At 48.5% G+C, this 13015-nt stretch overlaps 6 protein-coding genes across 6 annotated transcripts; 5 read left to right on the top strand and 1 right to left on the bottom strand.

Annotated features, from left to right (window-relative positions):
* Window positions 1-1355: 1355 nt before the first annotated feature.
* DEU56DRAFT_909989 (glycoside hydrolase family 5 protein) lies at window positions 1356-2958 on the top strand (the record flags this gene model as incomplete). The annotated part of the gene is made up of 11 exons (XM_041357140.1): window positions 1356-1473; window positions 1527-1595; window positions 1644-1861; window positions 1912-2009; window positions 2059-2083; window positions 2132-2156; window positions 2214-2222; window positions 2281-2293; window positions 2356-2526; window positions 2574-2749; window positions 2801-2958. 11 exons carry the CDS (start codon window positions 1356-1358, stop codon window positions 2956-2958), a joined length of 1080 nt encoding a protein of 359 aa, XP_041211393.1.
* Window positions 2959-5289: 2331 nt separating this feature from the next.
* On the top strand, window positions 5290-7348 carry DEU56DRAFT_170692 (glycoside hydrolase family 5 protein). Its single transcript, XM_041344887.1, has 11 exons — window positions 5290-5681; window positions 5735-5803; window positions 5852-6069; window positions 6120-6217; window positions 6269-6293; window positions 6342-6366; window positions 6424-6428; window positions 6484-6503; window positions 6566-6736; window positions 6784-6959; window positions 7014-7348. Exons 1-11 carry the CDS (start codon window positions 5564-5566, stop codon window positions 7169-7171), a joined length of 1083 nt encoding a protein of 360 aa, XP_041211394.1. The 5' UTR covers window positions 5290-5563; the 3' UTR covers window positions 7172-7348.
* Window positions 7349-7617: 269 nt separating this feature from the next.
* DEU56DRAFT_787437 (S-adenosyl-L-methionine-dependent methyltransferase) lies at window positions 7618-8732 on the bottom strand. The gene is made up of 5 exons (XM_041352417.1): window positions 8655-8732; window positions 8489-8592; window positions 8298-8427; window positions 8070-8245; window positions 7618-8018 (listed from the first exon to the last, which is right to left on the bottom strand). The coding sequence occupies exons 2-5, from the start codon at window positions 8557-8559 to the stop codon at window positions 7757-7759; spliced, it is 639 nt and encodes a 212-aa protein (XP_041211395.1). The 5' UTR covers window positions 8560-8592; window positions 8655-8732; the 3' UTR covers window positions 7618-7756.
* A 649-nt stretch (window positions 8733-9381) lies between these two features.
* On the top strand, window positions 9382-9941 carry DEU56DRAFT_753796 (uncharacterized protein; the record flags this gene model as incomplete). The annotated part of the gene is made up of 3 exons (XM_041349740.1): window positions 9382-9601; window positions 9652-9743; window positions 9807-9941. The coding sequence occupies 3 exons, from the start codon at window positions 9382-9384 to the stop codon at window positions 9939-9941; spliced, it is 447 nt and encodes a 148-aa protein (XP_041211396.1).
* A 112-nt stretch (window positions 9942-10053) lies between these two features.
* On the top strand, window positions 10054-10437 carry DEU56DRAFT_711224 (uncharacterized protein; the record flags this gene model as incomplete). The annotated part of the gene is made up of 1 exon (XM_041347501.1): window positions 10054-10437. A coding segment is annotated over one exon (384 nt), but the record flags the coding sequence as incomplete, so codon positions are not given.
* A 1731-nt stretch (window positions 10438-12168) lies between these two features.
* On the top strand, window positions 12169-12739 carry DEU56DRAFT_731694 (uncharacterized protein; the record flags this gene model as incomplete). The annotated part of the gene is made up of 2 exons (XM_041348227.1): window positions 12169-12279; window positions 12416-12739. Coding segments are annotated over 2 exons (435 nt in total), but the record flags the coding sequence as incomplete, so codon positions are not given.
* Between the last annotated feature and the right edge of the window lie 276 nt (window positions 12740-13015).

Consider the following 13015-nt stretch of genomic DNA (forward strand, 5'->3'; position numbering starts at 1 on the left):
CCGTTTGGCTTGGCTGACAAATCGTGCTATATCTTAGGCTTACATAAGCAACACAACTTTGTTTGCCCCATGTTTTGACGATCAGCCTGAGTGCGGCAGGTTCTACCTGGCCACCAGCTCACTCGCAAACCTACACGTTGTAATCGGAGCACGCCTATCAGACTGTGGGTGCATGTGTGGTCTGGCGGCGTTAAATCTTGAGCTTGCCCCAGAGCGCGAGGTGAAGCTGTTGTATTTATCACGTTCCCTTCAAGTTAACCTCCAACCACGAAGTAAGCACTCGTTCTCAAATTTAAATTTAGTCCCACTTTCGAGCGTGCGAAACCAACATTTTATAGTTTTGCGTATTACCTGTCCCGCTCCAGTGTGGCGCCTCCACAAAGCACACTCCTTGCTCGACGCAAAAATGTTCATGATGGCATTCAATGGCAATCTCGGTCCCAACCAGAGAACAAAGCATGTTATTTAAGACAGCAGCATTTATAGACAGCGGTACTACCGTGGTTGATCGATCTAGTATGTCGCCGTCGCAGACCGACCATCCGCCGAATTTACCGCTATGTTGAAAAGGTTTGCTCACGTTGTTGTTCTGCAGTGAACTTCAGCTCGGATCTTGGCTGCACGCCGGGAGCAAGCGCGTCGCCAGCATACGGAATCTTTTAAACCAATTATATGGTCAGTATTGTGAGTCATCGGGGGAATGCAACTCGATCGGAGTTTTACGCAGTATTGCGTATGCTAGAGTCGAAACGCGAACCAGCAAAACAGGACAAAAAGGCACGCTCGACTCCGAAACGAGACTTTGTCCGTGCCTCTTGATCGTAGAGCCTGGAATTACGTTTTTCCTCGCCAGTATTTGACGGCAGTCAAATCAGCCTATCATGGTTGACTCCATTGGTCACAATAGGCGGCTAGGCTTTCTCCGGAGTGTTCTACCTACCCCATGACGTTTTAGGCGTAAATGCCCACTGTCGTGGAATGCCTGTCGTGATCTGTCGAACCGCACAAGCCGACAAAGAAGCGATGTTTTGCCGCTCGCATGATATTCACGTGATCGCGTCGGCCTCGTCCTTCATCGCGGTAGTCTGGAGGACCGCAGGCCAACATCAATTCTTTCTTCTACCTGGCGTACTACTACCACCATGATTTAGAGATCAGACTCTCTTCACCATAGCGTCTACTCAATGGTTGCATGCAGAATTCGCGCGAACTTCGGCCACGACTGAGAACGCATGATGTGTGTCTTTTCCTGGCGGAACATTTTACGCTGCGTATTTTTAACGCCCTAACCCATACAAAAGACAGTCACATCATACGATTAATCACTCAGCCGATCCCTGCTCTTTTCTTGTGAAATGGCCATCAAGTTTTCGTATTCCTTTGTTGTTGCCGCTCTCAGCACCATGACGGTCGCTGTCAACGCTCAGACATTTGCGCCGCTGCAGTTTGCAGGTGTAAATATTGCAGGTTTTGGTGAGTGCTGTACTGCTGCCGTTACTCGTTATATCCATGCTCCTGTTCCACAGACTTCGGGTGTGGTACAGATGGCACTTGCATTGTCTCGGACGCTGTTCCCCCTGTCTATCAACTGTCCGGTAGGATTTCTCTTGGAGAACTCTCTCACACTCTGATATACCCACTAGGTGTTGATGGTTTGGGTCAAATGCAACACTTTGTTGAGAATGACGGCTACAATGTGTTCCGTCTTCCAGTTGGCTGGCAGTATCTCACATACAATCAGTCGACTGGTGTCTTAAATGAGACTCAGTTTTCCAACTATAACATGCTGGTGTCCAACTGCCTGAGCACTGGGGCTCATTGTGAGATTGATATCCACAATTATGCCAGGTACGACGGACAGGTTAGTGACCGTGCCCCTGTCATTGCTAGCGATGCCCAACTCGATAACAGATAATCGGTCAAGGTGGTCCAAGCAACGAAATATTTGCTGAGCTCTGGTACAATATTGCTTCGTACTGGAAGAACGAGCCGAAAGTCATTTTTGGGGTGTATGTTATCTCCGCTGCATCTACGGACCACTAACTCATTGGCAATCAGTATGAACGAACCTCATGATATCCCAGTACGTTACTTGCATATTCTACGACAGACTATGCTGACGTGGATGTAGAATATCGTCACTTGGGCAGAGTCTGGTATGATATCTCTTGATGGATATTTTCCCTTCTGACGATGTGATTTCACGATTGCAGTTCAGGTATGTATTCTGTGTTCACAGACTAACGCTGTAACTGAGGTTTCTTGGGAATAAGTGTGCAGTTACAGCCATTCGGTCAGCATGTTTGACTATTTCTGTTTCGCCTCTTAACTGAAAATCATATGTTCGGCGTTCAGGGAAGCCGGCGCTAATAGCCAGATGATTCTCCTACCCGGAAACAACTATACTTCTGCGCAGACATTCGTTTCTAGCGGTTCTGCTGCGGCCCTTGGCATGGTGCGGAACCCTGACGGCACATTCACCAACCTCATAATGGACGTCCACAAGTACCTCGACTACGATAATTCGTTAGTACAATCATTTTCTTGCCTATACAACTGCTCATACCACTCAGTGGCACCCACGCTCCATGCGTGACCAACAACATCGAGGATGCATGGTACCCTCTGACCACCTGGCTCCGTGAAAACGGTCGCCAGGCCCTCAATACTGAGACTGGTGGTGGGAACGTCGACTCTTGTGTTGGCTACATGTCGCAGCAGATTGGCTACCAAGCTGCTCAGTCTGATGGTGCGTTTTCACCCATTATCCCTCACACAAGTTAACCGCTATACTTTGTAGTCATCCTTGGCTACCTTGGCTGGTCGGCTGGCTCCTTCGCCACAAACTATGTTTTGTCTCAGGTACCCTACTACAACGGCACCGGGTGGAATGACACACTCTTGGTCTCGATGGCCATGTCTCCCATGACCAACATGCTCGTCGCATCTGTTGTATAAAAGTGGAGTAGGGTATTCTACCTAGACACACTTTCTGTAATTTTAAGGAGCGTCATCCCATTTACCATCCACATGTGCTAGTGTGAAGTGATTGATCGATGGTTTCAATAACAGTTCTGGATGCTCATTGTTCCTACTACATAGTACTTCCTTTACATCCTGTGTCAGTGATGCGGATCATCGACCGATAATTATATGTTCCTACTCTGATCAACATAAATACCTGGTACGTCGACTGTGGGCATCGAATAGCCAAACGATGGGATGCTGGATACAACCCGCTTTGCATGTCTCTGATTGCGTCTTGTTTTTCCACCTCAAATCTTTAAGGGCCAGACGCCTGGTACTCTGGGCCACTGTGAACTTCGTTTTCGACGTCTTTCCTCGTGTCGCATGCTACTTCGCATTTTTCTTGTCCTGCTGCCAGAAAGGCGGTCAATACACATTGCGATGTGGCCCATCACGACGATCCTCAATATTTGACCTGGAGGTGAGTCCCATTCGTACCTGCAATATCCGTACCTGCGCTGACCTCGACCTCGAGCTGTTTATGTTCTGTATTGTGATACGTACCTTTAAATGGGTGTCATTCTTTATTATCTAGATACTCAACCTGTGGCTTGGGGATGATCAATCATCGATCTTAGTAACCTTCGAAGTGTGGCACCTGCCCTTGTGACCATTCGTTATGTGTGAGTTAACACCCTTATGTCTATAGACACCCCCTGGTATCGATCGTAACCGCGCTCGGCCGCGCCAGTGAGTCCCGACTCCAGTTCGAATCACCTTCTTGCAAGACTATAATTAAAGTTTAAGAGCTTAAGACGTAGCACCGGCTGGTGTGCCCAATGTACTGAGTGTCTTTACAGTCATTGTAATCTTGCGTACTAGTCATTGCTCTTGAAGTATTAGGATTTTTAGGAGGTTCACGCCACCACTAACGCACGGTGAACATATCAACTCAACCCTCATTCCTCGGCCAGCCGAAATGCATAGAGCCTCACCATGACTCGGACAGTCATGTGGGAGTATCTTGGCGCGTCGGGCGAGTTCAAGAGGAAGTTGGAACGAGGTACGAGTGGTTACAAGAGAGGTTGTTTGAGGCGATACTTACACAGTCGATGACAACCACGTCGTGAATGCCACGTACTAGATTCCCAGACTTTCAAAGTTTCTGCAAACGTTTCAGTTCTAATGGCAAGTCGTGGCGGTCGGTCGTCGAGGCGGTGTTCGAAAACGGGTGTAAAGTCCACCTTACATAAGCACCACGCATTTCATTTTCAATTGGTACCACTAAATCAACGCGGCAGCCTTGATATCTCACTCGCAAACCCCAACGCGGGATCCAGAGCGCGTCAGCCAGACTGCGGGTGCGGGCGTTGTCTGGTGGAGTTAGGGCTTACCCGGATCAGGTACTAAGGCGAAGCTGTCGTATTGAGTCCTTCAAGCTCAATCACGAGGTCACATCTTGTTCTTGAATTCAGTTGAGTGCGAAATCAACACTTTATGGTTTCTACTCCAGCGCGGAACCTCTACAACACACACTCAATTGTTGTCTCCATGGGAGTGTCTATGATGGCATTGACGACCTCGGTCCCGACCAGGATCAACCGACAACAGTACTACCGTGGATGATTGATCTGGTATGTCACCATAGCAGACCGACCACCTCCGACCACCCACAGAATATACCACAATATCGAACCTTATCGAACACGCCGAGTACTTGCCAATACGCGGGATCTTTTAAACCAATTATATGTGCGTCATATCGGGGGAATGCAATTTGATCGGAGCTGAATGCAGAATTGAGTGTGCTATAGTCGAAACGCGATCCCTTAGGAAACACAAACCCATGGGGCTAGCTAACTGAAAGCGACTCAACTGGAAGGACAATGAGGCACGTTCGACCCTGAAACGACCATTCGGAAGCTCTGTACGTGCCGCTTCGTATCGACTATTTTCTTACCCAGGGGTGTTGGTGTTGGTAGCAGGATTTTCGTCTTGTTCTCGCCAGCGTCTGCCAGTGTTCGACGGTGAACATATGAGCCCATCAGAGTTGACTCAGTAGTCACAACAGGTGGCTAGGCTTTCTTGGAAACATTCTCAACTATTCAATTGTGTTCAAGTTAAGCATAAGCAAATGCCCACTAACGAGGAAACCCTAGACCTTCTCTGCCATGATCTATCTAACCGCCCCGAGCAGACTACGGTACCGACAAGAAGCGATGCTTTGCCGCTCGCTTGATACTCATGTGATCACGTTGACCTACTCGCGGTAGTCTGGGGGATCGCTGGCAAATATCCGTTCTTTCTTCTACGTCGTGGACTGCTGTCGTCATGGTTTAGAGACTTCATTACCATGGGTTCAGAACTCAACTCAGCATAGTTTCATGATTTAGAGATAAGTCTTCTCATCACCACAGGGTCAGCTCAATAGTTTCCTACAGAACTCGTGCGAACTTCGGCCACGACTGAGAACGCATGATCGTGTCTGTTGCTGGCGAAGCGTTTTACTCAGTATATTTTTAAATTCTAACCCATACTTAAGACAGTCATTTCATCAGATGAACTACTCAGTTGGTTCCCATTCTTTGTGCGTGAAATGGCCGTCAAGTTTTCGTATTCCTTCGTTGTTGCCGCTCTCAGCACCATGTCGGTCGCTGTCAACGCTCAGACATTTGCGCCGCTGCAGTTTGCAGGTGTAAATATCGCAGGTTTTGGTGAGTGCTATACTGCTACCGTTACTCGTTATATCCATACTCCTGTTCCACAGACTTCGGGTGTGGTACAGATGGCACTTGCGTTGCTTCAAACGCTTATCCCCCTGTCTCTCAGCTGACCGGTGAGATTTATCATGGAGAACCCTCTCACACTCTAACATGCCCACTAGGTATTGATGGTTTGGGCCAAATGCAGCACTTTGTCACTGACCACGGCTACAATGTGTTCCGTCTCCCTGTTGGCTGGCAGTACCTCACGTCTGACCAGATGACTGGCGTCTTGGATGCGAATCAGTTTGCCAACTATGACATGCTGGTGTCCGACTGCCTGAGCACTGGTGCTCATTGTGTGATTGATATTCACAATTATGCAAGGTACAACGGACAGGTTAGTGACCGTGCTCTCGTCATTGTTAGTGACGCTCAATTCGATAACAGATAATCGGTCAAGGCGGTCCAAGCAACGAAATCTTTGCTGAGCTCTGGTCTAACATTGCTTCGTACTACGTGAATGAGACAAAAGTCATCTTTGGGCTGTATGTGATAACGGTTGCAAATATGGATACCACTGACTTGTTGACAATCAGCATGAACGAACCTCATGATATCCCAGTAAGTTACTCGCAACTTCTACGACAGGCTATGCTGACGTGGACGTAGAATATCACCACTTGGGCAGAGACCGGTGTGTTATCTCTTAATGAACATGTTCCCTTCTGACGATGTAATTTCACTATTACAGTTCAGGTATGTTTTCTTTGTTCACAGACTAAAACTGTTACTGAGATTTCTCGGGAACAAGGCTGCAGTTACGGGCATTCGGTCAGCATGTTCAACTATTTCTGCTTGTTATCTTGACTGAAAATCGTATATTTGGTGTTCAGGGAAGCTGGCGCCACTACCCAGATGATTCTCCTCCCCGGCACCGACTATACTTCTGCGGAGACCTTCGTTTCCAGCGGTTCCGCTGACGCCCTTGGCGCGGTGCGGAACCCTGACGGCACATTCACCAACCTCATAATGGACGTCCACAAGTACCTCGACTCCGACGGCTCGTGAGTACAGTCATTTCCATGTCTATACCTCTGCTAATACTACTTAGTGGCACCAACACTGAATGCGTGACCAACAACATCCAGAACGCATGGTACCCTCTGACCACCTGGCTCCGTGCAAACGGTCGCCAGGCCCTCAATACTGAGACTGGTGGTGGGAACGTCGACTCTTGTGTTAGCTACATATCACAGGAGATTGGCTACCAGGCTGCTCAGTCTGATGGTACGTTTTCACCCATTACTGTCCCTGACACAAGCCGACATGTATTCTCTGTAGTTATCCTCGGCTACCTTGGCTGGTCGGCTGGCTCCTTCGCCACGGACTATACATTGTCTCAGGTGCCCTCCTACAGCGGCTCCGTCTGGACGGACGCACTCTTGGTCTCGGCGGCCATGTCGCCAAAGACCAACATGCTCATTGCATCCGTTGTATGAAAATGGCGTAGGGTATTTTACCTAGTTGATTCATGATTTTTACAACAGTTCCACACGCTCATTCCTCCCACTAGTACTCTCTTTTACATCCTGCGTCTGTGACGCAGTCATCAACTGATACTTAGTGACACGTTCTTAATCTGATCAATGTAAAGACCTGGTATGTCGACTGCATGCATCGAATAACCAAACGACGGAATGCTGGATATAAACTGCTTTGCATGTCTCTGGGTGCGTTTTGTTTTTCCGCCTCAAAATCCCGAAGGCCAGATGTCTGCTTTTCCCCGCTTTTAATATCAGGACCGACTGAGTGCTTCGCGTCCAACGTTCCCCCGCGCGTTGCAGGCTGCTTCACGTTTTTATTGTCCTCCAGGGAAGTTCAGGGAACGATGTCAGCCCGCATTGTGATATGGCTTATCACGACGATCCTCGCCGCGATATGCCAATTGGGACTTCACAAGCTCAATAATATTGCTCAAAAGACACCTTATGGCGTAGCTTAACATTTAAGTAAAAGAATTCTACCACTGCAAGATAGAGTATGGCCAACCATGTTCGCGGCTTCTCGACATATCTCTCACGACTTCAGAGGCGCTTCCAAACTATCATCCTCTCCCGATTTACGTGAGTAGGCGAAGACTCAGTAGGCACTTCATCAATAACTTTCTCCCATGCAGATCCCAGAACTTCTTCGTAATGGTTTGGCCGCACGAAAAAAGGTGGCCCATGGTCCACCTGCGGATCGATTGGGAATACCAAGGTAATCAAAAATCCGCCAGTCTTGACGAGCTTGGTCATCTGTCTTCCCCAATCTGGGCGCATCGACGGGGGCAGGGCTACGAAAAAACTATCACAAGTTCAAAGCAAGAAGGCACAGTAAAAATTGCGAATAACGAACGTGTAATCGTACACCAAGTCGAACTGCTCATCTGTTGATGCGAAAAAGTCCCCGACACGGAACGACACGTTCTCGTGGGGAGTCTCTTGCTGGGCTGCTTCGACAGCCGTAGGAGATATGTCGATGCCAATCACTTTCAATCCTAGACTGGTCGCGATGAATCTTGCGTCGTTACCCTGAAGTGTGGAGGTTTAATAGTCAAACTACTGTCGTGATAAAGAGCCATACTCTTCCACAGCCTGGGACGAGCGCTTGACCCTGTCGTGGCCATTTCACCCGATCTGATTCGATAACTTCCCGCAGAGGAGGTTGTATCTCCATTCCATTAAACGATTCCCATGGCATCAACTGTGCTTTCCTGGATAGAATTAGGGCGGTCAGCAATCTCGCAACCATCCAGACATACAGGCCATGCTGACCATGTAGCGTCCCATCCGCTAGTTGCGACGATTTCTCTGAATCTGGCCAATACCTCTGTTCGCGTGGACATGGTTTCGAAAGACGCGGAATACCAGTACGCCGTCTGATCTCATATGATGGTGTATTTATACTACGGTATAAGTATAAGAACAGCTCGGAACTTGCCTTTTCCCCCAAGGATTGTCTTAAGCTTCATCCCCGCATTCTCCCGTATTTCTGGAGACTCGGCGACTTTGGTGATGACATCTTTGTATAAGGACAGCTCGGAACTTTGTCGGAACCTTCATTCCCGTATTTTCCCGCGTGTCTGGAGGTTTGGTGATGAAGTTACTTGGAACTGCAGCTGGGACGGCCGCTGGCGTGCACTGATCGGGCATGCTTATTTTCTCCTGGTAAGTCATATACATGTTTATATTCATCATTTCTCCTGGACTGGAAATGTATTGCACGGTTGCGTCTACAACGCTGTCAAGCCAAAGTACCTTGCAGATCGATGCTGCTTCAGTGGGTGTCACATCTGGGACTGGAGTGTTGTGTAATGGAAGACCGTGCGCAAATTCGGGTTCCAGCCGGCGTCGACGCCTGAGGCCTGAATCCCAGTGAAAACCCACTGTTCTGAGAATGGCTCGGGTTGTCTGAGGTTGTGTGTAAATTTGAGACGAGTCTGAGATTGTGTGAGAATGGCTGGCGAAGTTAGTACTAATAATAGCACTTGTCTGAATTTGTGCGAAATCGATTATCTGCTGTTGTCGTCACTGCACGTTGCATCCAGCACGCAACAGCCTGTAATAATAGTCTGGGATTGTGCGAAATCTACTGCCTCTTGCAACTTGCGTCTTGCATCCAGCACATAACAGTGTGTCGCTGCCCTACAACATTCACACCCACTACTATGCCGCCAGCAAAAGAGTATCAAATTATGCGCAAAGACCGCCTGCAGACTGTCTCGAAGGCCCAATATTACCGTTTAAAAGCACAAGACGATGGTGCAAGTACGCGAACTGCAGAGCTTCAGGCACTTTTAGTCTCTCGAGCACACAACACCACAGCTACTGTCACTAGTGCTGCTCCGATCGCTTCATCAAGTGCCTCTGCTGGCACCAGTGGTACGGGTAAGCTAAGAACTTATGTCTAGTATACTATTGTGCTAATCGGTGTGAAGATATGTCAGTCGAGCCAACAAGAGAGCAGTCTCAGTCGATTCAAAGGGATGCTATGGGCATGGATCTTGATCAGAGCGCACCCGAAGACCAGGTAAAGTCATTTATTTCAATTACCTACCAAGCACATTTAATTTATCGAGAGTCTCCCATACAGTTATATAACGACGACGACCTCTATAGGCAGGGCGACTATGCAGATGATCTTCCAGACCAGCCTGCCGCACCTCCTGATCCCCTCCAACACGAAGACCCACCTATACGAGGCTCCACCAGAGCCTCACCCTGGTGACGAGGACCAGCCCGCACCTGAACCAAACCTTCCTGCTGCTCACGAGGACCGGCGTACAATAGAAGATATCGATCTTGATGAAATCCAACGTCTGGCCAATGTCGGCCGTCATGAAGATATACTACGATCCATCTCATTCATTCAAGCCCTTCGACACTCAACTTTAGATGACAACTTTTCCCCATTAGATCCCGATGCCTTGGAATGTCTCCGAAACCCTCCTCAGCTTCAACTCAAAATTGAAGATCCCCATCTTCGTTTAGCTATCGACACCTACCTTTCGCTGGAACACTCTGCAGTGGAGGCTTACGGTAATGTCCGCAAAGCCGTCCTGCGATGTTATCCAGATACAGCATTCCCGTCGCACTATGAAGTCAAGCGCATTGTTGCGCAGATGAGTGGGATCGAGTCTATCGTGGATGATATGTGTGTAGAGGGCTGCACAGCTTTCACGGGAGAATATGCACTCCTTGACCGTTGTCCTACCTGCAATTCGCACCGCTATGATCAGATTAAGTTCGATGCCTCTAACGGCAAAGTCAAGTCACCCGTCAAAGTGTTTCACACTATCCCCCTCGGTCCGCAACTCCAGACGCTCTACCGAGACCCAAGTGGAGCAGCTAACATGCGGTATCGTGATGAACGCACCAGAAATATCCTCGAAGAACTTGAACTTGGCGATGGGAAGCTTTCTGCCTATGATGACATCATCACTGGTACAGAATATTTGAAAGCTGTTCACGACGGGAAAATTGAGGAGGGCGATATTGTTCTTATGTTATCCATCGACGGGGCCCAACTCTACGAGAGCAAGGAGTCGGATTGCTGGATATATATCTGGATCATAGTCAATCTTCCCCCCGACCTACGCTACAAAAAGAAGTATATTCTCCCGGGCGGAATCATACCCGGTCCTAAGAAGCCGAAATTCATCGAATCATTTCTTTTTCCTGGTCTACACCATCTTGTTGGCCTGCAGAAGGAAGGGCTTCGTATATGGGATGCATCAACAGATGCAGTCTTTACCTCGAATCTTTTTTTCGCATTTGGAACCGCAGATGGCCCTGGCTTACTTTGTTTGAGCTCGATGGTTGGTCATACCGGGAAGAATGGGTGTAGAATGTATTGCGGTCTCAAAGGACGTCACAAGCACGGGCAGCCACAATATTATCCTGTACTGCTGAAGCCTCTCGACTACACTGTTTCCGGATGCGACCACGATGATATTGACATCAACAAACTGTCATTATCGCCATGCTCTGACTACGTCGACAACCTTTACCGTGTTGTATCGGCTACAACCATGGCCCAGTACATTCAACAGCGTCTCAAAACAGGTATCGTCAGGCCAAGCATATTGCTTGGCCTCTTGCCCAACCGCATGTTCGGTATTCCGGAATGCTTTACCCCTGATATCATGCACTTTGAGGGTCCCAATATGGGTTCCCTCTTCACCGATTTGTGGTGTGGCACGATGAAGTGCGACGCCTCGGATAATAAGGAGTTGTGGGACTGGGCAGTGTTCCACGACAAAGCCATTTGGACGGATCATGGTGCCACTGTAGCCGCATGTGCGCAATATCTCCCCGGCTCATTCGATAGGCCCCCTCGTAATCCCGCCGAGAAGATTAATACTTACTACAAAGCCTGGGAGTTTATCCTATGGCTGTGGGGCCTTGGTCCAGGTCTTCTCTATGGTATCTTGCCCGACAAGTACTGGCAAAATTACTGCAAGTTTGTTCAAGGTGTCCGAATCATGAGTCAGCATAGTCTCACGTTTGACGACATTCAAACAGCTCACAGGTACTTTTGCGAGTGGGAGTATGAGTTCGAGTGTATATATTATCAGCGTCGCGCTGACAGGATACATTTCGTCCGGCCATGCACACACCAGAGCAATCATTTAGCAGCCGAAGGCTTTCGATCTGGTCCATCTGTGTGTTATGCACAGTGGACTATGGAACGTGTCATTGGTATGCTCGGGATGGAAATTCGTCAACCTTCCAATCCATTTTCGAATCTCACCTTCCTCGCCATTCGCCGCTGCCAGATCAACGCACTTAAAGTTATGATTCCGGACTTAGAACCACCCGACAATCCACTTCCCAATTATTCGGTCGATCTCGGGGGTGGTTATGTTCTCCTCAGGGCTCGTGACAGATATAACTATCATCCGGGTGAGACTGAGACATGATTGATTCGTGAATTCCTCGATGGGCCTGTTCCGAAGTTCAAGCGCTGGGCAAGACTGCGACTTCCCAATGGGCAGATCGCTCGCTGTGCATGGAAGGAAAAACTCAAGCGTGCAGAGAACGTCCGCATGTCGCGCAATGTAAAGGTGATTGTCCTCACTCGCACTATTCAGCAGAAACTAACTGTAAATTTAGGTCTCCATCAATAACAAGAGCGAAATTGCGGAAGTTTTATACTTTGCGCAGCTGGCTGTTATGGTCCATGCAGACGACATCAATGAGGATGACAATGACGAGGAGTTCGAGTACATTGACGATGAAATCTACCGCTTTGTCACCGTCACAATGGTCTCCGTCTATTCTCGCCCGGACCCAGAACTACTGCAGAAGTCAGCACAGACCGTTTGGTCATGCACATATCATGGCAACGAGGCGCTGCAGCTAGTCAGCGTGAAAACAATACATTCTGTAGTCGCTATGGTACCTCATCGTCCTAAACTCCCATCAGGATTGGTAGAGGATCGCTTTTTTCTGGTTGAGAAGCCTGGGCTTGGTTTGGTGTCTGTTGATGAGGAGATGGGAGACGACGCCGACGAGGATGAATAGATATTTTCAATAAGGCTTAGCGACAAGTGTGTGTAAGGATGTAGATATTACCTTTGTAGTCTGAGGATAGGACAAAAGTCATTAGACCCGTCTCCGATGTAGATGATACGGTCATAGCCTGCCAGTGGCTTGTGGCGCTCCAAAAATGCAGTGAGCTCTTCACCTACGTGGTGTGTTAGCTGGGGAGACACCATGATTGGTTTGGACAGTAAATGTGGATGGTGCATACCTCTCGTACCTCGTGGGGCTCAATTTCTTCCTCACATACGGTGGTCC

Source organism: Suillus clintonianus, assembly GCF_016758775.1.
Source record: "Suillus clintonianus strain FC179 chromosome Unknown DEU56scaffold_16, whole genome shotgun sequence".
Classification (NCBI taxonomy): Eukaryota; Fungi; Basidiomycota; class Agaricomycetes; order Boletales; family Suillaceae; genus Suillus; species Suillus clintonianus.